The sequence below is a fragment of the Diplotaxodon limnothrissa genome, linkage group LG15, assembly GCF_057381915.1.
Source record: "Diplotaxodon limnothrissa isolate DT_005_m linkage group LG15, D_limnothrissa_male_GT1.1, whole genome shotgun sequence".
Classification (NCBI taxonomy): Eukaryota; Metazoa; Chordata; class Actinopteri; order Cichliformes; family Cichlidae; genus Diplotaxodon; species Diplotaxodon limnothrissa.
Genome location: NC_140610.1, coordinates 40,197,333 through 40,221,781, shown reverse-complemented (window position 1 = coordinate 40,221,781; position 24,449 = coordinate 40,197,333). Strand labels below are relative to the sequence as shown.

Below are 24,449 nucleotides of genomic sequence, written 5' to 3'. Positions count from 1 at the left end.
TGAGTCCGCAGGTCCAAGCATTTCACTACATATCGTACTGTGTATGACTGTGTACGTGACAAATAAAATTTGAATTTGAATGTTTGGGGGAGAGAGTTCCACAGTCTCGGGGCCACAGTGGCAAAAGCTCTGTCACCCTTAGTTCTCCTCTTAGTATTTTTTATAGCAAGTAAGCCCTGATCAGATGACCTCAGGGACCTGCTGGGGACATCGGGCTGTAGCAAATCAAAGATGTAGGCTGGTGCCAGTCCGTGCACAGCTCTGTAAGTCAAGACCAAGATCTTAAAATGGACTCTACTGCATTAACTTGCATAACAATAGGTTAATGTAGTATTTTTTTTCATGGAAAAGTAAAATTTCAGTCGGGTAACTCTTTTGTAAAAAGAAAAGTGGAACAAATGAAACTGTTCCCTTTTTCTGTCACAGAAAACAAAGCATGCCTGTAGTGAGATCCTTGTTTGAAGGTTTTATTTACAGAACAATGATAATAATAACTTTATTTTTTAAAAGCAACTTTCAAAATAAAGTTACCCAGTACTTCACAGGATGAGACAGAAAACAAAATAAAACATTTACGAAGAGATAACAGGTGAAACAATAGATCAATACTGCCGGCACACAAAGATAAAAGGAATATGTTTAAAAAATCAATACACATAAAATTTGGGTAAAATTAAAAGTAACTATGAGAAAAATTCAATTAAAAATGATCGCTAGGAGAAGAAGAGAAAACTGCCACGAAGACATAACTGAAAGAGGAGGCACAGAAAAGGCCTGCTTATAAAAATATATTTTAAGAGAGATTTAAAAGATGATGATAATGAGCTCCCCACTCCGATGGCCTCAGGGAGATTGTTCAAAAGAGTGAGTGTTCTCACAGAAAAAGCCCAATCATCCTCAGTTGTCAGTCACGGCTTTGAGATGGCCAGCAGAGCCTTGACTGAGGACCTAGGGTTGTGACCAGGGGCAGACGGTGACGCCCAAAGGCAAATAAAATGTTGAGATCAATTCTAATAATAATAGGCAACCTATGAAGGGAAGCATGAGTTCTGCTGCTGAATTTTGGACCAGCTGCAGTTTGTGTAAACTTTGGCTATACAATATAACAATAGTCTAATAGGCTAACCCAGAGGAGATAAAAGTATGTAGTTAGAATCACCTCTATATCTCTTTTATTTAAAAGTGATCTGAGCTAACGGAGACTCCTAAGCTGCATAAATAAAACACGACTGGACACCTGAACTGACTGCTGGCTGCTTATTTAAGTTCATGTGTGGCACTAGGAGGTCAGGTCATGTTAGGTAAGGTGGTTGTATTGAGTGTAAAAGGAGCATCCGATCCGATAATGGCCAACAGGCTCTATGTGTTTGTGAACTGCTGCTCAGAGTATCAAAACATAAATGACACTCGACTTTATAATGCAAAGTGTTTTTTCATTATATAAATTTCCACTTTCAGAGCACACTCTCCAACAAGGAAACACTCTCTGAACTAAGAACTGGAAAACATTCCTGACTGGAAACAACTACCTCTGCATTGCAATTGCACACATCTGCTGCTATATATTTTTAGTATTTCTTTTAGCACTATTTATATTATTATATTACTATTACTGCTGCTATAGTCTTATGCTGCATTAAAACAAAATACCCCTACCAACCACAACCTGGGACTACCTCAAGTAGACTAGTATACTATTTTCCAGGGAACACTGTTGGAGCACTTTATTTTATTTATTTTTTGTCTATCCTGTTACCTATTTAATATTACCTTATTGTTAGGGCTGTTTTTGTTGTGCATCTGCACTTTATTGTTGTCAATGTCTACGCATGGGACAGTGTGAAACGTAATTTCAATTCCTTTGTATGGCAAGTACATTTGAAGAAATTGACAAATAAAGTTTTCTATTCTATTCTTGGAGGAAGTGGCTTTAAATAAGTACCGGCAGGCGCCTGAAGGTGGCAGTGTAGGGAGGGTGGAGATAGCTTGTGCTGCATGGACACAGTGGTGAACGCAGCGTAGTCTGCCAGCGAGGGTAGGTAGAGCTTAAAGGCGCTAAAATGTCAGGAAAGAGTTTTCGAGTCAGCGACGGGGACTGGATATGTCCGGATAAAAAGTACGTACTCCAACACAGTGAATAAATCACAGTTTTTGGGGCTCTGTGTAGCAATAGACTGGTGCTTAGTGTGCAGCTGTTAACAGCAAGGTTAGCAAGTGTAGGCCTTTTAGCATGTGACTCATGCTAACGTTCAGCAGCTCAATAAAATGGAGCACTTTCACTCACAGTTTCGGCCTAGAACAGAACAGAATGAACACGGTTTCAAGCTTACATGCTGGAGAATATCAATGCAAGGGGGATATTGCGTGCTAGTCTCTCCTGGGCGCAGAAATGCTATTTAGCACGCTAGCCGTGGTTAGCTAACGTGGGTTGGGTTGAGTGTTTGCACTCGCTGCTGTTATGGGTGGTGTTTATGATGTTGTAGAGGCCAAGTGGTCATGAGTGAAGAGTTTTTATCCGGAGTCAGCAGTATCGTGTTTCCAGTGAACTCCGTTAAATGCGTACGGACACAGTTGCTGCATTTGTCGCGGCTCAGGCTTGTGTCTGAGGAAGGAGCACAGGCTAATGGAAAGATGAATAAACTGCACCAGCCTGCAGCATACTCACACATGTCAAAGCGAGTGAGGAACGAGCTCAAGCCTTACCTGCATGTAACATTTTGCTTTTGCAGATGTGGAAATGTGAACTTTGCCAGAAGGACAAGTTGCAACAGATGTGGTAGAGGTGAGTCCCCCTTCTGTCTCTTATTGCTGTTATGTAAAGCTTAAGAATGCAAATAATCTTTATCCTTTGCATAATCATTTAAAATAGGTTGGTTTAATTTACTTTATTTTTTAATGCAGAAAAAACTACAGAAGCGAAGATGATGAAGGCGGGAGGGACGGAGATTGGAAAAACGCTCGCTGAAAAGAGTCGAGGCCTCTTCAGTGCGAATGACTGGCAATGCAAAACGTATGATATCATCACAAAAAACGTCTTGGCACCATATCAGATAGGTGTCTTTGGTATTCGTGTTTTTCACTTGTACATTATAAAGTGCAAGAAATAAAGATTTCATAATTCGTGAGTGAGGCAGGGTCCAAATTACCAATCACTATTATTGCTGAAAATGTGCAAAAAGCTCTGATAAATACCAGGAAAATATTTTTTCTCATTTATATTCGTAACTTGTACCTCCAGCATCGGATAAAAGTTTGGTACTTTTTTTAAAAAATGTTAGAAAAGACTCCGTCTTCTTTGGCACTTTTGCATATATACAAAAATCCCATGTACACTTTCCATAAATCTAAATTATTTAAGAAGAACTTACAATGAGTCCCATGTGGGATATAATAAAAGAGGAGTTTTTGTACAGGAGTCTGTGGTGTAACACATTTGCAAGAAATTTGACACTTGCAATTCGAATATGCAAAGTACCACTCAACATTTTATGGTTTGCATTGTTGCAGACAAATGAGAGCAACCACAGTTTGTAACACTGCAAGCTCCAGTTTACTTGATTGACAAGCTACGGGCAATATGACACAGAAATATGAGATTTTCCACATGTCACACACGAGTTAGAAGTTAACTTGCCTACCTTTGCTGTAAACTAGATGCTGTTTGTGGACACCTTCATCTGGGATATTGTTGTAACAAATAGTGTTGCTGATTTTGGGATATAATAGTACTCTAACCAGCATTTCCCTCCACCTTCTTGTGTGTGTAAAGATGTGGAAATGTGAATTGGGCGAGACGGTCGGAGTGCAACATGTGCAACACCCCCAAATATGCCAAGCTTGAAGAAAGAACGGGTAACTCAATATATTCTGTAAATATTTTTTTTGTTTGTTACTTTGATCATCAGTTATTGATGGGTTTTTTTTTTTTCTTATGTAATGCTTTCAGGTTACGGTGGAGGGTTCAATGAAAGAGAAAATGTGGAATATATCGAACGGGAGGAATCTGACGGTGAATATGATGAGGTAAGTGTCATCTGGTACCCGAAGATTGCTGCTCTGATGTTTGACAAGTGAAAGATTTTGGCTTCAGAGGAAGTCGACATTGGCAGTGTTCAGATTTATAGAGATGTGCTGTTTCTTATTCCACCAGTTTGGTAGGAAAAAGAAAAAATACCGTGGCAAGACCAACAGCACGTCTTCCTCAAAAGAAAGTGAAAAGAAGGAAGTCCCAAAAGAAGAAGAGGAGGAAGATGATGAAGAGGAGGAGGAAGATGGTGACCTGTCCAAATACAAATTGGATGTAAGATTGATGATTGTAAATTAAAAAAATGCTGGATATTATAAAATGATTTTATTAAAAACAAAAAAGCACAACAACAAAAAAGCACTTCCTTTGCAGGATGATGAGGAGGAAGATGATGATGAAGATGGTGACCTGTCAAAGTACGACCTGATTGCCAGTGACGACGATGATGATAAGCCAGCTAAGAAAAAGGGCAGCCGCTCCGGTTCATCCCGCTCCTCCTCGCGCTCCTCCAGCTCCAGTTCACGGTCTAGGTCCAGGTAAAGGGTACAGGTCAAGGGTAACTCCGGGCAAAATGTCAGTATCGGCTCAATCTTCTTCTGCTTTACTGATCAACATCAATTAAATGTCCTGTTGTGCTCATTTGTTGTCCTCCCTCTTCTAAACCCTTACCTTGTATTCATTCATATGGGATCCGTGTGTCTAGGATATTGTTGTTTTTCCTGTTTTCATTACTTTAATTCCAGCCACCCTGTAGGTATATTGAATACTCGCCGATGCTTTGAGGCAGTTTTAGGTATTTCCTAAGAGTAGCTTGCTGTTAATTGTGCCTGTTTCCACATAACCACCGTGCATAGCTCTGTCCTTCTGTAGAAAATATTGGAAAGGTTTTGTGTTTTTTGTCTTTCAGATCCCGCTCTAGAAGCTCATCCAGTTCCAGATCTGGATCTCGCTCGAGGTCCCGCTCCAGGTGAATGAGGTGACATGCACTCTCTCCCGTTAGGGAGTGTATGTGTGGGGCAGAAAGGTCCACAGCAGTCCTTTTACTTAGCTCTTACTTGGCAGAGATTTTTTTTTTCCCAAATTATCTGCTGAGAGAGGAAAAAATTGAAAGTCAGGGTGGAAGTTTAATGTAGTAAATCGTTTTCACTCACTTTATGTGGGCTTACATTTCAATTAGGCCTGAGAGTGCAATTAGTATTGAGTTTAAAGCTTACTTTAGCTTGTACGTGTAAATAGAGATCTCGGGTCTTTATCAAGCATCTCTCGAGAGTTACTCCTGCTTTACCCACTCAGTTATTGGGACTATATTAAAAAGAAGCACATTTTTCTTTATTTACATTTAAAGTAATTCCAAGTACACTCAACCAATGAGACATAGCATCTTGAGTGAAATGTTCTCAGTACCAGTGATCCATAGCAAAGTGCTCCTAACCCCCTCCTTATCAGAGAAGCTTGATAGAGATACCCACATTGGTGAGACCCTGTTGTACCTTACTGACCTCACTGCTTGGTTTATTCCTCATAAAGATCCAGCTCCAGGTCTGGAAAGGGCTCCTCTCCCCGGAAGAGGTCCCGCTCCCCCTCCTCCTCACCTGAGAGGAGACAGAAGCGCAGTCGCTCCAGGTCATCATCTGGAGGGAGAAAACGGAGGCGTTCTAGATCGCGTTCGTCCGAAAGGTTTGGGTTTCTGTGGAATACCACAATGGCACTGATTGTTGTTAGCCATGTGTCGCCTGGCTTATGGGAATTCAGTTTTACAGAAATACGTTCACACTTTTGCCATGTTTATAACGCTTTTTATTTATTCTGACCTTGTACTTGGTTATGCATAAACTGAGTGTTAATGGTAAAGCGTGCTAACCTGTTTGTTCTTCCCATGGTGTTTTGTTTGATTTCAGGCGGCGTGGCAACTCTTCGGGATCGTCCCATTCTGGCTCCAGTTCAAAAAAGAAATAACTTTATTACTGTCTTTAATACAAGAAAAGGAATCCTAGTGGAAGTGCATGTTGTGTTGCCAAAAAACAAAGACAGAAAAACCCAACCCTCCTTTCATTATACTTTCATTAAAAGTCTTAAACCCCTCCCAGCGAAAGAGAGGCAGCAGCTCCCTTTTTAAAACCATATTCATCCCGATATGTGACGAGTGTTTGTATAGGTTTCCAATAAACATAAATGTTTGGTCCTATATGAAAATTAAATATAGTGTCAAGAGGCTGTATTCCATTTTAAACCCACTTAATATCTTCATGGCAGTACACTTAGTTTCTGAAGAAATCGGAGCAAAATCTGTCCTTTTTTAATTTTGGGGCCCTAAGAGAGACCAATGGTTTTTCTAACAACTAAATGGTTTGTTTTTTTAAGTAAGGGTGAATTCTTCAGCACCAATTTAGACTACTTGTGATTTAGGTATGAATTTTGGCCTGTTTGTTTGATTTTGATGATAAATGTCCTGTATTTTGTGTTTTCAAGGTAAGTATTTTACTTTTTGATAATGCTTGTTTTAAGTACGTTCTTGGTTTCTCAGTTTAGGTTTAATTTTTTTTTCTTTTACGTAATTGTGGCATATTTGGACTCCATGCTACTGATTATTTCTTTAAATTTGAAACAAATTAATTCACTTTTTTCTTTCCTTTTTGCTCCAGATTAGTGCAGAAAAAGTAACATTTCTGGTAACATGGCAGAACAGTCTTTACTGATTAAAATACCTGAAATGTACTTGTGTAAATAAAATCCTGTCAACATTGCTTCCTGTTAATACTGTGTTTAATATGAAGGTTTTGTTGAGAGGTTGGGGTTGTCAAGTCAAGCTGTCTTAATTCTAAACTTGAGTATTTGAGAAAATGTGTAGAAGTTCGTCAAGAGGGGAAATATACATGTTTTTGAAGTTGGGGTTGTATTTGGTCTGGTTCTGTTTAGTGTCGCCACTTTGCAAAGCTCATCTTAACAGTAAGTGATCTTAACTTTTGTGATCTTCGGCTATGGGCTGAAAGTTTTCATGTTTTCAAATATTAACACCAAATTTCATCCTAATCTACACTACTGTAAATCTAAAAAACAATCTACAATAACTTTTTCTGTACCGTTAAGGTCTTTTCACTGAACTGTTCTCAGTGTGGTCAACAGATGGCAGTTTTGACTAAGCTGGTAATCTGTGCGGAAGCAATGACAGTGCTGCTTCATTAAAACTCATTATAGCTCGAAGTTATACCCTTTGGATTAACAATTGCCTTGGAAGTGAAGCTGTTTGCCACTGTCATGGTCTGTGTTGATAAATTCCAGATTTATCAAAGGGTGCAGGAGCGGGAAAATAAACCCACTGGTCTAGTTAACATTTATTGGCTTGACAGATTATATTAAATGCAAAAAACAACCGGAAAGAGGAATTTGGGCCACATAGTCAACTTTCCTCGCACAATTATTAAAGTACATTTAATTTCAAATTTTGCGAGATTCATACTAAAGAACCAAACACGAACTATAACACGATAGTTCAAAGTAAATGGCTGAAGAAATGCAATATAAATAATAGGGTGCTGACTACACAGAAAGCTCAGGTTTTAAAATCTTATGTTCAAAAAGGAAGTGAGAGGGATATGGAGGGTGAGGGTAAAAGTGGTCCCAGTGGTAACTGGAGCACTCTGCAGTGACTCCCAAGCTAGGCAAGTGGCTCCAGCAGATCACAGGAACAACATCTGAGATCTCGGTCCAGAAGAGCGCAGTCCTGGGAACAGCAAAGATACTGCGCAGGATCCTCAAGCTCCCAGGCCTCTGGTAGAGGAGCTTGAAGGATAGACAGCCCACAGAGGTGAGAGAGGAAGCTGGGAGCTCAAGAGTTAAAAAATCCAAATAAAACTGTAAAATTTGAATTGTGACTATGCTGAAATTATATGCAATAGGCTGTTTATGTCACAATAAAATGGCTTTTTAAAATAAATTAACAAGTAAGATAAAATTGCTTAGTCTATTTTGAAATACAGTTTAGCAAAGTGTGAAGTCTCTTAGTATATAGGCACATGATGGTGACAGTGCAGAGTTGATATCAATTGTTTTGATGGGGGAATAGATTATTCTACTGATAGAATATCTACTATCAAATGTGTTGCCATTGTAACAGAGAACTCTTTACAATGTAACAGTTACATTGTAAAGAGTTCTTTGTGGAAGATTTTCACCTCTGGGGTGAAAAAATCCATATGTAAGTTAATAACAACATTTTGACTTACTAATTCCTCGTCACAAGAGTTTTGTATGCAACTGTCTTTATGTACATTATAATCAAACCAGTCCTTTCAGGTTACTTAAAATATCTTTATAGAACGATGTTATCTTTATTGCATTATTGATGCCCTTTTGGCCAGATCACTTGGAGAAAAAAAGACATGTTTAATGCCACAAACACTTTTTTATCCAGATAAATAAAGGGCATATAAAAGTCAACTTGCCAAAAACTGATTGCAGCTTCTTGTGACGTTATTTCTGCCTGAAAATGATTTGATATCATTCATGGGAGATAGGTTTGACAGATTGCAGTCCAACAACTCATTTACAACAGTTCAAATACCGGCAATCATTTGTTGGAAAATGCAGGAAACCACTTTTTGGCAGAGGATCACAACACTGGTATTTAAAATGCTGTAAATAACTTTCTGGCATACAATATGGCAAACATGGCTATCGGACATAGAAGCTCCAATCAGTTTTTGGCAAAGTGACTTGTATTTATCGAGGTAAAAGTTTTCATTGTCATTAAATATATTTTTCAAGAGAGTCTGGCCAACCTGGAAACAGAAAGGCAACAAACATAACTTGTGTCTGAAAAGATATTTTAATTGGCTAAAAAGGACCGGATGGATTATAATGTGGGTACATTGTTATAACGTCATAAAGATACTTGCAAGATAGTTAATTTCTTTATCTTTGTTATAACCCCCTGTAAATCATTTCGCCTGAAGCCTGTTTACCAATACAAGCATGTTAGACACAAAAGAAAACCGCACAGAAACATCGATCGCTTTTTGGCAGAACACCGGAGGGTCGATGTCTGGTCCCTACTTACCGGTGCCCTTATTCCAGACACATAAGGACAGTGGTTATTACAGCACAGTGAGAATATGGGCTTCCTCCGGACCCGAAGTAGTCCCGCCTCCAGCGTTTAAAGGACACCTCGCGCTTTACGCATCGCATTCAGTTGGAGCACTTTGGAGTGCAAGATGATGCCAGACCGATACGCACAGGGTAACAGCTGTATATAAGTGTACACTTTTAGAAACAATAACTGGATTCAGCTTTGATTCTCTAGAGGGCTTGCACACCACCAGTGAAGAAGATATGCTGGACGCCAACGTCTCCAAGACACTGCGCCAAATCAATTGCACAAACAATTCCAGTTGTGGATATGCATCAGTTGGATTTCCTATAACTATGATGATCACCGGAATGGTGGGAAACTCGCTAGCTCTTATCCTGGTGTGCATCTCCTACAGAAAGAAGGAAAATAAAAGGAAAAGGTCCTTCTTGCTTTGCATTGGATCTCTGGCGCTGACAGACCTGTTTGGGCAGCTTTTGACAAGTCCAATTGTGATTTCAGTTTACCAATCTGGTAGGAATTTGAGTGACATCGACCAATCTGGCAAGTTATGCGCCTTTTTTGGCGTGTGCATGACAACTTTTGGCCTGTGCGCTCTCTTCATGGCGAGTGCCATGGCGATCGAAAGGGCCTTGGCTATAACTAACCCGCACTGGTACTCGAATCACATGAAGACAAGTGTGACAAAGCAGATTTTAGCTGTTATATGGGGTCTTGTTTTGCTGTTTGCTCTGCTGCCCGTAGCAGGGGTCGGGGAATACACGCAGCAGTGGCCGGGCACCTGGTGCTTCATCAGCATGGTGGATGCCAAAGTCCCAGGAAATGGATTCTTCTCCACCACTTTTGCCATACTCGGGATCTCGGCTCTACTTATAACACTTTTCTGCAATGTGGTGACGATCCGGGGCGTAGTTACCCGGTGTAAAACAAAATCAGGCACTTCTCAGTCTTCAAAGCAGTGGGAACGGCTCACCACGGAGACCGTCATCCAGTTGTTAGGGATTATGTGCGTCCTGCTTATATGCTGGTCTCCTCTGCTGGTATGTTTTTCACGTGCGTCTGCAGGATATATATTTTCTTACAGTGTACTTGCGTAGGCATATTTTATAACAATGTGCTGTCATAGTTTCATATAGTTATGTCCCTTAAAGTAATGTTAAAAATAAACACTGATTGGTTTTAATGTGTTTGTGTCAGTACTTGTCACAAACAGCTTTGAATCTTTATCCATCTTCTCCTCACATAAATGATGTCATGCACGTTTTCTCTGAAAGGCTGCTGCCTTTTGCCATTAAGAGGTAATCCACTTAGGGGTCCTGTTTAGAGATCTGCATAGTGCGCAATGAGATCATGCATTGTCAGTCACATATTTAACAGTCCCAGTGAGATATTAATAGAAGGCACAGCTCTGTGATAGCAGAGACCAATCGTGAAAATTAGTTTTTGCTCATTCCCCGACAGGACTGTTGTTAGAGTGTGTTTCCGTTATATGATTTAGTGAACGTAACATAGGCTTCTGTACACAAAATCAGAAACTATTTTCTAACCAGTGATTGTTTTTTCAGTAAATTAAAGCTTTTGTCACTTAATGGCATGCTTTCTCCTCATTCTCTTAGTGTGAAAAAAAATAAAGTTCTGCCCAAACATCTTCCCCTCAGGTGCTGATGCTGAGGATGCTCTCCACCCAGGTCTTGTCCGATCAGTGTAATTCAAAGGAAGCATCAAACCACACCTCCAATCAGGATTTCCATCTAGATTGTAACTTCTTTCTGACGGCGATACGCTTGGCCTCCCTCAACCAGATCCTGGACCCGTGGGTCTATCTGCTCCTCAGGGAGATCCTCCTGCGCAAGTTCTGCATCATGGCTAATGCTGTCTCCAACTGCTCTTCAGAGGATCAGAAAGAGACGCAGACAGCTCTTAACAAACAGAACCAAGAAACAAAACCTTCATAATGCCCTCCTCTAAAATGAATCCAGCCTTGCACAGTAATTCCTATCTTGTGACTCTGAAGCCAGGAGAGCTTTCTATCAGGATAATGAAACAGGCAAAAGAGTGGGAATGGATTTCTGCCCATGAAAGGATATTGTGCAGCAGGAGCAAGTGTAGCCTCTGTTGCACTGATAATGAAATGAAAAATATCTTCTGAGCATTCGTTTTGCATAAAACACATTCCATTCAAAGCCACCTAACCAGCATGCGGACGCATGACCGTGTCATCTCATGCAACATCTGCTGTGCAGTTACCAGGAACTCTATTGTCACCCGTTTTCTTTTTTTTAAAACAAACTCAATATTTCAGTATTGGGGCATTCAAACTGACTCACACGGAAGTGCTGAATCTCATGCTCACTGCTTTCTGTAACTTGAAGCCATAAGCTAACTAAAAGACAAATGTTTCTTGTGAATGTCTGTGAGTGAAGGTACTGTAACTTGCTTAAATTAGGTTGTGCATATCTTTAGCATCTCTTACATGAAATGTAACCACTTGATTTAAAACTCAAAGGAGCAACTAAAGGAAAATTCCAAACTGGAGGCAGTTGTAAATAACATTATTTATTAGTCTCTATGATATTTGCTGTTTCTGTGCTGAATGCCAATAATGCTACCTGCCTGGCATCTGTTGTATAGACTATACTTTGTAAAGTTTATTGTATAGTTAAGCTGTACATGGTGTTCCTAGGGGAACAGCTGGGACTACGAAAATGTGAAGTTTTAAAGTTTTCTTCTCCTGTATATGAAATGCACACGGAGACAGTTTGTAATTGTCGGCAACCATCCTTTTAAAATATGTTGAAGGCAAGTCATATGAAACGAATGCCCACATCTGGAGGCATTTCACTGGATTAAAGGGTTTTAATGATCTGCGAGAACACAAGGTGTAACGACGAATGTGCCTAATTTCACCAGCCAAACCTGTTTGGACAAAAAAGAAAAGATTAGTATAGATTTTAACCAGTTACATCAATGAAAGTATAGACTGGTGATCATAATCAAGAACAGTGGTGCAATGAACACAGTCAATGTCAAAATGTCCAAAGCACCACAAAGTCTAACAAGCTCATAAACAGTTTATTTGAAGCTGCTTGTACAACAGGCTGCCATCAGTCGATAATGATGTGAGTCGTCACATTAATGCACCTTTGCTGCTACTTGTGAAATTTTGCGTTAGGCACATGATTTCGACATGTTTTTAGTCTTGTGATATATGCCTTTCATTCACTGGTGGTTTTCTGGGATATTGTGGACAGCCCCATTTGTATTCCACTATTGTTTCTTAGTACCCGCTATATTTTGTCATTACAGCCTCAATCCTGCCCCTAAATAGGTATGAATTATTAATTCCTTTTAATGTGTATAGTGCAGTTTTCCCCTAAGGTCTCAGATAAAGTCAGTGTCATTTCTAACGAGGTGGTTTGCTTCTAGTGCCACCAGAATAAATGTTGATGCTGCTGTTAGAAAACCACGGGCATGGCGCTGCAATTATCTTACGCCACCATATTTATGTTATTTTCTGTACTTGTTTTTGTACATATTGTTAATGTTTGACAGCCTCGTAACCTTCAGGTTACGGGGGCAAATTCTTGTCACAACTCTGCCTTCTCAGCATATCAGCCAACAAGATTAGGCTGATGTCCTCTCATCTCTGCCATGTCTGGTTTTGCCTTTGCCTTTCAGCTGTGAGAATGCACACGGGCTCTGTGGTAATGATCCGATCGGAAATTGTTGTCTGCAAAAAGCCATGTGAAAAATGAGCTTTTTCTCTTTGCTCGTATCTGTTCATCTGAGACAGAGTTTATCTTGTGTTGGTTGTGAAGGCTGAGTGCCTTACACTCAAAGGATTAACCTCGTTTGTTGTGTGAAAAAGGTGTTACAGGAAACAAAACCTCTTTCAGGAGAGTGTTACACGGAGAGTTGGTGGCTACATTTGGCTGAATTTCACACTAAGTGTTATTACACAGACACAAGCAGGTTTTATTTTAACGAAGACTTCACAAACTGAGGAAATATTAGTCGCAACAAGTGCCCTCATTATGCCTTAGTTGATATTCATTTGAAACACTCATCGCTGTGGTTTCATTCATGCACTCATACAGTGAATGCAGCTATTTACAAGTTGCTCTGGAATAAACTGACTCATTTAGCTACTACTTAAATCTACATCTTGTAATTGTGCCAGGCTTCTATCCAGGACGCTTCAGGCTCTACATGCAAAATAATCACACAAAGGAAAATAGCGTAGAGCTGACAGGCTGCACATGCTGTCAAGAATTTATCAGGGTATTAAATTCGCAACCCCACAACATAAAACAAAATGGAATAATAATTATTTAAACACAATTTTCTCCCGACCTAATGGGCCCAGTAAAAGTCTAAGCAATATTTACAAGGAGTGCTCTCTGGCTTTCTGGATGGTAGCTGTGTCCTATGAAGTATGAATGTTCATTAGTTTCCAGGATGGTACAAAGTAATATGAGGTCTCCAAGATCTAATATTTGATGCCAACAACAGCAAATGTTTGGATTTATAAAGAGGTGTGCACATTAAGACGAACCCACTACCAATGCTATTAAAACCAGGGATTAAGGACTATTGAATTTAGTTTTAATCATTTACTTAAACTGCATTCATCTGTGTCAGCACCTTTTTGAGCACACGGTGTAACCGCAACTAGCATCAAAGGGAAGCTATGGTTACGCGGTGACTTAAAAAAAGAAAAAGAGAAACCTGCAGAACACAGCGATGCCTGCAACTCCACTTAGCTCCACTTAGTCGATAAAGCTTGGAAGTGATTTACTGATTGCCACTCGAGCTTTATGTCTATGTCTGTGATTTCCAGATAAGAAGAGGCTGTCTCTAAAATCGTTTGCTTGATCGACATTTTGCACTTAAACTTGCTTGGAATTGCAATATTTCCTTGGAAATCAGGATAGTGGATCACTTTTTATCATTGTGGTAATCATTTTCTTTCCCCTCCTTTCTGAAACAAATATAAATCTCCTCGATAATCACGTTTAGTCATCCTGTAAAAGTCAACTGGGTTTTTTATTTTTCCATGTTTGTGACTTGGATAAGACTTTCTTGATTTTCTTGTTTTTGTTTGTATGAAGAAATGGCAGATTTCATGTAAAGATGTAAAGAGCAGGTCACTGCTGACGTAAATTACTTACTGTTAAAAGGGAAGAAACAAGAGGTACGTGAGGAAAATATTCCTCGAGTCTTTTAAACCAAGCACACAGTGGTGTTGTGTGTGTGCACAGTTCAATAGAAAGAGGTCAGGCCCACCAGCCAGGTTTCTCTAAGGAATGTAAATAAATACCCGATGTCCGTTAAAGGTACACGTCCTCATATTTTCCTCCCATGCTGCTGCTTTTGAATGTTATATGAGAACTCTGTGCGCTCTCACTGAAGTTTCACTAAATTCTTACAAACTCTGGGACCCGATTCTCAGACGAGGGCTATCTGCAAACCTTCACACAGCGACGTCGGCAGTGCTCTTGTGACTTTCATCCTGGGGTCAGGTGGGGAATGCTGTGACCTCTACAGCTTTGTGCTTTTGTTGTTTTTTTCTATCAAAGATTAAAGTTATGTAACAATATGTACTTGATTTGTATCAGTTCAGCTTTTAATGCACTTTCAAATCATTCTGTTTCACTGCTTCTGGCTGAATATAATTGTGTTATTAACATTATTTTTTTGGCTGTCTAATAAGCATATTTTGATTTTAAATAATAAGTCATTCATTGTCACACCAATTAAAGCAGCCTGTGAAATGTGAAGTGGTAATAAACTGCAATTAGTCTGAGCCAAACACAACTTTTTTTTTAAACTGAGGAACTGGGCATTCTGGTACCCACTGGAAAAAAATTTTCATGTGCTGCCAATTTGAGTCTGACAGCGGATCTTTGCTGCGTTTACTTTCACCCTTTATCACACATGAACTGTGCTTTGAATTTTAGAATTTCACCCCTTGTGTATGAAATCAATCAAGAAACAATGAAACTGTTAACATTCTTTACATGAAAAAAACAAAAGACATGAACTATTTTAAATGTCACACGTGGACTCGTAACTATTTTACATTTACATATATTTTACTCGGCTTGCTGAGATTTTGTTGGAGTTATGAGAACGATGATTTGAGAGTAAGATGATTGTTGCTTGACGGTGAATGTTTTGGACATTGTAAATCTTTTCAACGCTGTTAACAACTCTAAAGCATGTGTATGCTTCTTGCGCTTCTCGAACTTGTGCAATGTGTTTCCAATGGACCAATAAAAAGAACAATGCTGCACTAAACAATGTACTGATCAATCATTGCATAAAAGGGTTTTAATTCACATGTTTGCATCGTTTGAGGTACATGAAAAGTGTTTACCCTCCTTCCTGACTTCTTAGTGTTTTGCATATTTTTCCCTTACAAATTTCAGTTCGTCAGACAAACAAAAATAACCCAAGTAAATACAAAATGCAATTTTTAAGTGATAATTTCATTTAATAAGGGGGTTTGGATGGATGGATGGATGGATGGATGGATGGATTATAGCTCTAGCTTCAGTAACTTAGACTGCTTGTAATGAGGTTATGAGAGGACACTGTCTAGGCTACAATTAGTAAAACACATCACAAGTCTGATCTGTAGCACTTGGGTTGTTTCAAGGTGTAAAAATAACCCAAAGGCCAAGTTGTCAAGAGGTGCACAGAAAAAGAGCCTGGAGTTTCCGTTCGATATGCCTGCCATAAATATAAGCTACGAGACCTTTTCATCACCTCACATTGACATTAGTGGCGTCTGGGACTATTTTAGAGGTTGAAATTCAATCAGTCATGAATTAAATAAATCAATCTGATATGCATGGTGTATACTTCTTTTATTGCTGAGTAAGAAGACTTACTGCATTTAATGAATTCTTGTGGTCTTAGCAGCCCATTATTCATCTCTGTTACGCTCAATACAGAGAGTATAATAGGATTTTTATGAGGGAGACACATAAAAGATAACACTTGTGCCACACTGGTGTGTGATATGAATTTTATACACACACTGCTCAAAAAACCCAAAGGAAAACATTTTAGTCAGAGTATAGCATGAAGTCAGTCAGACTTGTGGAATATTGATCTGCTCGGTTAAGTATTAGAGGAGAGTTGTTAATCAGTGCTTTGGTGTTATAATAACAGGTGTACTAGAGAGGGCAACAATGAGACAACCACCGAAACAGGAAGGGTGTTACAGGTGGACTTTTTTTCCCACCTCATCTTTTCTGACGATTCTTTCACCAGTTTTGAACTGGTCAGTGTCATTACTGGTAGCAACTCTTCTAGGATGGTGCATCAATATGTGACATTGTCAGACGGTTTGCAGTGTCTCCCACACAGTCTCAAGATCGTGAAGGAGATTCCAGGAGACAGGTAGTTATTACAGGAGAGCTAGACAGGCTCTCAGAAGGTCCTTAAGGTGTGAAACAGCTGTGTACTGCCTTTTGTTCCTGGAGATATTTAACTGAGAGCCATGCTGGGCTCAGACTCTGCTGACCGTCTGTCCCGCGGTCATGCAGGGACTTCATCAAGCTTGGTTGTCTGTTCTTTGTGTGTTTGATTAAAGAATGTTAGCTACCGCTCACCGCTCGTCTGCAGGCTTTATTTAAATGGAAAACTTCAACAACAGGCAAAAAAAAGCTTTTTGCTAAAAAAAAGATTCAGAGCAGAAGTTTTTTGCACTGCATTTTAAAATGAAAACATATTGCATTTATTTACAATTAAAGACACAGAGCAGAAAGTGTGTTACTGTTTTACATCCACAGACACACAAGAAAAGAAGCAGGCAACATGAGGTCAAGTTATGGCAATTTTATTTGTGCATTTCAGTTTTTAAAAAACAAACAAACGTCCCAAGAAGAAGGATGGGGTGAAAGAAAGGTGGAGAGAGGGGGAAGAAACTATTGATGCTGCTGGGTCAGTTCTTTCTCAGCAGTCTGCTCCAGAATCCCCTCCTGTCCTCGGCTTGCTTTTCTTTTTCTTTTGCCTTCAGTTCGTTTAAGGTCTTGTTGAGCTGCTCCTCGGCATCTTTAAATTTTTCTTTCAGCTGCTGTTTGGCCAGTTTCCCTTTGTGTTTGAGGAGCTCTTTAGCTTCCTTTTTGTGCTTTCGCATTTCTTTCAGTGCGTCTCTGCAGTCTTTCTTGGTCACCGTCATTTCTTTCTTGAATACCTTCACCTCAATTTTCTCTTCTGCAAGTTCTTCTTGCACTTTCATCAGTTCCTTCTTCATGTTTTCAGTGTGACTCTTTGTATCTTCCATTTCTTTCTTTGCTTCCTGTATTTTAATTTTCTCTTCCTCCAACACTTTTTGAGCTTCCAACAATTCTTTCTTCAAATTTTCAATCTCATTTTCTGCCTCATCTTTACGTCTTTTCTCCTCTTCAAGTTGTTGCTTTACATGCAGTAATTCCTTTCTTAGTGTTTCAGCTTCAGCCGTTACATTTGCAGCTTCTTGAGTTGCCAACTGCATTTTCCTTTTTCCCTCTCCAAAAGCTTCCTGCACCTCCTGTAATTCCTGCATCACATTTCCTGCCTCCTTCTTTGCAGTTTGATATTTATTTTTGGCTTCTTGTGCTGTGCTTTTCTCTTCCTCCAATGCTTTTTGAGCTTCCAACAGTTCTTTCTTCATCTTTTCATTCTCCTTTTCTGCCTGTTGTTTTCCCATTTTCTCTCCTTTAAGTTTGAGACCCACATGCAGTAATTCCTGCAATACTACATCAGTTTCAAACTTTGAATCTTTAGCTTCTCCTCTTGATTTTTCTGCCTCTTCTTTTAATTTGATATTTTCAGCCTGTATCATTTGAAGTTCTTCTTGCAGGTTAATCAGCTGTACTGAATTGTGAGGTGAAGCACTCGCCGATCCTCTTCTCGTTCTCCCCTGATTCATTTTGGCCTTTTAAACAAAGGAGCCAACGTTTTGTAGAGGAGTGAAGTGAAGTTTTCGATGTTTCTTCGTCAACTGTCGTTTGTCCTGCACAGAGATGCTGCTGTAGATGTGTCTCTAGCTGTGTCTGGATACAATGAAACATGCTGGAACTAAGTGCTTGTGTTGCACAGTTCTACTGAACATTCCATTTCATGCATGCTCCGCCCACATGGTCAGGAATGTCAGGTGCTGCATCGCCAAATGCTGCTCCCGTTGCCTAGCAATAACAGCTGTTTACTTTTGGGGTCTGGTTCATTATTTAATAAAGAAAATATGTCCAAGTATTGGGTGCTGAGGCTCAGCGCATATTCTAGCCTGCTGTGTGGGTGGGCAGCTAGAAATCACTGGTGGGCAACATGAGTGAGGAGAAAACTGGAGCAGCCAAGCAGGGAGCTGCAGGTTGCTGGTTTGAGTCTCTGTTCAGATGCTGGTGTCTCCTCTCTCTGAGATGTCTGCAAACAGTCCCAGATAAAACAATAAGGATAATAAACAAACACGTGACTAAAATAACAATTATGACTCTGATGTGTTTCATGTGTAGCAGGATGGCCTCTATACAGCAGTCGCTGCAAGCATCCACATCGCCACACTCACTTTTCTTTAAGCAGGCGTGCTGGGCTCCTCCTAAGGAAAGTTTGAAACTTCATTTCCTTCATGCTGGTGAACTTTTTACCAAATATTTCCATCAAAGCTTCTCCATCACTGACAGGGATTGTTTGGATCTTCACACTCATCTCCACCAACCCTAAAAAATGAGTCTCACTTTGCTCATATAATGCCAGGAGTGTCTCCATATTCCACAAAAGTCTGTGCAAACATGTAACAGTATCCCATATTCATATGAATATTATTGATATTATAACAAAAGCTGTCACCAACACAATTGTCCCAAGTGCTTTTTTTATTAGTTATTGCAAATGCTTGATTGCAGTTCTTGCTAGATGACAAAACCACTTATTAGGTTTAGAAGGAAATGACTTTTTCTACATGAGGTAAAGTTGGAGCTGTTTCCCCAAACTAAATGAAATCATCATTTAAAAAACTACAATCTGTATTTACTCTGAACATCTGTGTTAACATTTGAAATTGGAAACATGTAAGTGTAACAAACATGTTAAAACATAAGAAATCAGGAAGGGGCATGTATAGGAATTTCTTTTACTTATGTATTAATCACATTATTTTATTGTATGATGCCTTGGTGCCACTGGATTTTAACATGTCTCACACTCATACAGTAAGACAAATGGTGGGGGTGTAGTAAGGAAGTTGGGGGAAGCAGAAAACTCCACAGGAAGAGTCTTTTGTCTCTTTGAGGACTCTGGGAGGCAGCAAGGGAGTGTGAACCTTAAGTGCAGCTGATGAAGACGTGAGAAACTTTATTCCATTAAAAGTTAATCAAATTAAACAAATAAATATAATTATGTATTTTTTAACAGCACGAACCAACATAGAGACTCACAGGCACTATTTGAATTAGAAATTAATTGCTTAAGTGATTCTTAACATCAATCTTGACTGATACCAAACTGAAACTCAGGTGAAGATAAGAGAGGGGAGCTTTTATTATTAAACACAGCTGCTCTTGATATCAGATTAAAACGTGTTTAACTCTCCTCCATTATCTTTCACCTCATTAGGACACTCCTTTCATATTTTTCTGTTTCCTTCTGTTGTAAGTCACTTGAAAAGTCTCTCCTGCAGCCTCTTGACAGCAGCAGAACCTCCACCACCATCTAAAGTAGCTCAAGGATCACTCCTCAGTCGTCCTCCCCCAGGTGTCACTGACTAATCAGCATGCTCTTTCAGCTCCCAGAAACTGCAGCACAGTTTCTCCTCCTGAGGATGATGAATATGCTGCCAGCATCCAGATGCATCCATCCACATGTGTGAGGTTCCCATGATCATATGAAAAAAAAAAGAAGGATTCTGTTGAGGACGAAGAAAAATTACTCATTACCTTACTCAAGTTTATTTAACTTTGTTTAACCAGTGTGTGAATGTGTGTGTGAATGGGTGGATGACTGGATATGTAAAGCGCTTTGGGGTCCTTAGGGACTAGTAAAGCGCTATATAAATACAGGCCATTTAACTTTTGAATGAAAAATGATAATAAAAGAGATGTTAATGAGTAATGCCAAATCAGTGTTACTCATTAACAAAAATGAAAATATGATGCACAAACAGCTGTGTATCGCACACAGGCTCTCACTGTGTCCTTATTTTCAATGCCAGCTTCATTTGATTCAAGCTGAGCTGAAAATAAACAGAATTTTATAGACCACTGTTCTTTGTGTTCAGTGAGTCAGTGAGAATTTAGTTTATGACTTCACAGAAGTTTTAATCTGACTCGGGCGTCGTAAATAGCGACCATCTTCTGACTCCTGCTGACACGGGTTTCTGAGAAGATGAGACTCTTTATGTAGAATACGTTTTAACAGTGCCTGTGCAGCCTGTGCAGTGACTGCATCAACCTGCAACGAGCTGTAGTGAGTAGGTGAGGGACGCTGGTTTATGCTACTGTAGAGACTCATTTGGATCAATCAGTGAGCATTTCTGAAAGAAAAACTGCATCCCACCCCCATCAGATAAAGAATGTTTCCACTTCCAGAGCAGACTCATATAGCATATTTATTCCTAATAATTAATTATTAATTATTATATATAAGCCAACAATAGAATCATAGAAAAGAGGGTGTGTGTAATGTTGAGACACACATGTTCAGTACCTTGAACTTACAATGCTTATTTTTTGGTACACTTATACTGTCCAGGGGTGTACTTAAATTCCTGTATTGTTTGGAGTTTGAATACCTTGTTTAAATGTATCCTTCGTGCTATTTTAACTATACATACTTTTCACATTCTTTGTTGCTTGTAAAGTTTCCCTCGAAAAAACAAACATGCAAAAAATCCCCCAAATCTATTCTGAGACAGTCTGCTGAAAGCAAGCAAAGGTGCAGAAATCCATTTGCTGCGATGGATGAACGTATTCAATTACCTGTGATCCCTCTCCATCAGCTTTGACCTTTTCCAGAATTTCTCTTCTTGCAAGTAACACGGACACAGTCAGCCATCAATATCAAAACAATAACTCAGACGCCACAAGAGGCCATTGTAGGCACCACCACCATCAGTCACTATATTGATACATGCTAGTGTCAACACTACGTTACGTATTGAGTCATAAAGTCATCCACCTGCAGATGTTGTATGCAAAGCGAATATTCTTTGGATTTAAAATATAAAACACCAGCAGCTATATCACATCCCGTGTATTTCCTGAACACCTGCTCTCAACCTGCTTCAAAGCTGCATCCCAAGCTTATCATCTTGGTCTTTACTTTATTGATGTTACATGGGCTTTATTGCTGTGTATTCTGTACGATTTACATAATTTTCCCAGCTCGTCCATGGTAACGGTATCATGATATCCACTATAAAAGAGAAACACAGCAGCATCTCGTGACCTTTAATGTTAATTATAACCTATTATCTAAGGCTCTCGGTGAAAGCCTGAAGTTTCAAATGGCTTGGTGCACTTTAACAACAGATGTGAAGATAATGGAGTAACTATATATATATATATATATATATATATATATATATATATATATATAAAACACCCAGCACGCCCTTGCGGGCGGTTTATCCTTCAAGCTCGGGTCCTCTACCAGAGGCCTGGGAGCTTGAGGGTCCTGCGCAGTATCTTAGCTGTTCCCAGGACTGCGCTCTTCTGGACAGAGATCTCCGATGTTGTTCCCGGGATCTGCTGGAGCCACTCGCCTAGCTTGGGAGTCACCGCACTTAGTGCTCCGATTACCACGGGGACCACCGTTACCTTCACCCTCCACATCCTCTCGAGCTCTTCTCTGAGCCCTTGGTATTTCTCCAGCTTCTCGTGTTCCTTCTTCCTGATATTGCTGTCATTCGGAACCGCTACATCGATCACTACGGCCGTCTTCATGTTTTCAGCTATTTCTGGTTATTAGGTGAATTGGACCAAATCAGAGGCCCTTCCATTAACTAGTTATTGTCCTAGGTCACTTTTTCAAACTGGTATGTTTTCCTGGCCTCAGAAGGGCATTAAGTATTTAGGCATCACCTTCCCGCCTCATTTGTCAGACCTGATGAAGATAAATTTTGAACCTTTACTCAGCGATATGAAAATTAATATTGATCGTTGGTCTCAGATGTATCTCTCAATGTGGGGAAAGGAAAACGTAATCAAAATGGTATGTACACCTAAGTTCAATTATTTGTTGCAGGCTCTACCAATCCATGTTCCTTTGAAATACACCAAACAGTTTGACCAGCTCTGTAAGTCATTTATATGGAATAATAAAAAGCCTAGATTGAATCTGAGGAAACTGCAGAAACCAGTGGACAGAGGTGGGTTAGGGATGCCTAATCTACTTTTATATCATTATGCTTTTTCTCTTCGGCATTTGGCACATTGGTTCTTACCCCCTGAGAAAGCGCCTCCTTGGCTTTCCATTGAAAGTACTGCTTGCTCGCCATTCACACCATTATATAGCTTATCAACTAATTTGTCTCCCCACGTCCAATCACATCCAGTACTTTCTCATTTGAAAGAAGTATGGAAAAGATTGTCCAAATTATTCAAATTTGATCCATATCTTAACCAATCTGCTGGTATTTGGCATAATCCCAAACTTTCTATTGCTAAACTACCCTTCTTTTGGAAGCTCTGGTTTCAAAGAGGTATAACAGTGTTGGGGGATCTTTATGAAAATAGTATATTTAAATCATATGGAAAACTTGCAGAAGAATTTGATTTACCTAGACAGGAATTTTGGAAATATCTGCAACTAAGACATTTGATGGCCAATACATGTGGTTCATTCGCAAAGTTCCCTTTAAGCTGCGACTTTCTGGAGAAAATTAAAAAAACCTTTGGGCGTGGAAAAGAGGCATCAGCTTATTACAAAATGCTTTTATTAGCTTCTGATTCTAACACACTGTCCCTCAAAAGAACGTGGGAAATGGATTTAAATCTCAACTTTACAGTGGAGGAATGGAATGGCATCCTCAGAAATCTGAAAAAAACGTCACGCGAATTACGTTCAAGATTGGTCCAATTTAAGATTTTAAATAGAGTATACTGGACACCTTCACGGTTGCATAGGGTGGGTCTAGTGACTGATGATGCATGCTGGAAATGCCAGCAAGGAAGTGGCACACTTTTACATTTGCTTTGGGGGTGCTCCAAAGTCCAAGATTATTGGATTCATATTCACACTGTAGTAGAGAAGGTTGTAGGTCAAAGGGTCCCATTTATGAACAGTCTTTATGTATTAGGAGACCCTTCAGCTTTGAGTCACTTATCCACTTCTCGTGCTCATTGGGTACAAACGGCGATTATGCTGGGGAGGAAGCTGCTGGTGAAAGAGTGGAAGGCCTCATCGACTCCTACATTCTCTCAGTGGTATATCTCTTTGGGACAAGTGGCAGCTTACGAAAAATTATCATATAGACTGCTAAATAGACTGGACGATTATAATGATAAGTGGGCAAATTACTTTTTACATACAGGTCAGTGACGTATCCGGCTAAAATAGTTAAGCTTGGACTAAATAGGATAGCTGTAATCTGGTCTATGTGGAATGTTGGCATCACTTTTTTTTTTTTTTTTGGGGGGGGGGGGGGATGTAAATATGCATTTATGCTCAATTTGTTCTGCTGTTGTTACTGGGAGTGTCCATTCTGCTAGTTTTTGGGTGTTCTTTTGGGGGGGGCGGGGAGGGGGGGCTTGGGGTTTTGTTTTATTTTTTTTTTGTTTTTTGGGATGGAAATATGCATTGATGCTCAATTTGTTCTGTTGTTGTTACTGGGAATGTCCATTCTGCTAGTTTTTGGTTGTTTTTTTTTTGGGGGGGGGGGGGGGGGGGGTTTTGGTTTTTTGTGTGTGTGTGTGTGTGTGTGTGTGTTTTGGGTTTTTTTGTGTATATTAAAATTTAATAAAGTTTGAGTCATAAAAGTCCTATTTGTTATACAGATTTTTAATAATTACTCTCTTAGATTTACTTCTTATTTACTCAATTATTCACACATAGTGGTGGTTAGCAGGTGTTTAGACCATTAAACTGTCATGATAGACTAAATTTGGGCAAACGTGAGGAGGGACTGTGACGGGGTCTAAAAGTCTTGTTGTTTGTTCCTTGTCTGAAGTGGTTAGTATTTACTGTATATATCCATGCACATGTAATCTGTTTGCTTACAATTTTAAAGTTTATAGAAATCTTTGTTTTATAGCTTTAATAAGTACAATATAAACATGGCCCTTTCAGTAAGCAACAACAGCCATTAGTTAAGCTAATAGATCCCATTCATCAGGTCCTGCCCTACCTGAC

The 24,449-nt window shown here is 39.6% G+C and overlaps 2 protein-coding genes across 3 annotated transcripts; both read left to right on the top strand.

Annotated features, from left to right (window-relative positions):
* Positions 1–1,996: 1,996 nt before the first annotated feature.
* On the top strand, positions 1,997–6,739 carry zranb2 (zinc finger, RAN-binding domain containing 2). Of its 2 annotated transcripts, XM_085372118.1 has the most exons (10): positions 1,997–2,116; positions 2,730–2,782; positions 2,902–3,010; positions 3,770–3,852; positions 3,947–4,023; positions 4,151–4,300; positions 4,400–4,563; positions 4,935–4,994; positions 5,555–5,704; positions 5,926–6,739. In XM_085372118.1, exons 1-10 carry the CDS (start codon positions 2,061–2,063, stop codon positions 5,981–5,983), a joined length of 960 nt encoding a protein of 319 aa, XP_085228244.1. In that variant the 5' UTR covers positions 1,997–2,060; the 3' UTR covers positions 5,984–6,739. The 2 variants fall into 2 exon arrangements, with proteins under 2 accessions (XP_085228244.1, XP_085228243.1); XM_085372117.1 differs by lacking the exon at positions 5,926–6,739 and having other exon boundaries at positions 5,555–5,879.
* A 2,594-nt stretch (positions 6,740–9,333) lies between these two features.
* On the top strand, positions 9,334–11,068 carry ptger3 (prostaglandin E receptor 3 (subtype EP3)). The gene is made up of 2 exons (XM_085373039.1): positions 9,334–10,153; positions 10,772–11,068. Exons 1-2 carry the CDS (start codon positions 9,356–9,358, stop codon positions 11,066–11,068), a joined length of 1,095 nt encoding a protein of 364 aa, XP_085229165.1. The 5' UTR covers positions 9,334–9,355.
* Positions 11,069–24,449: the final 13,381 nt, after the last annotated feature.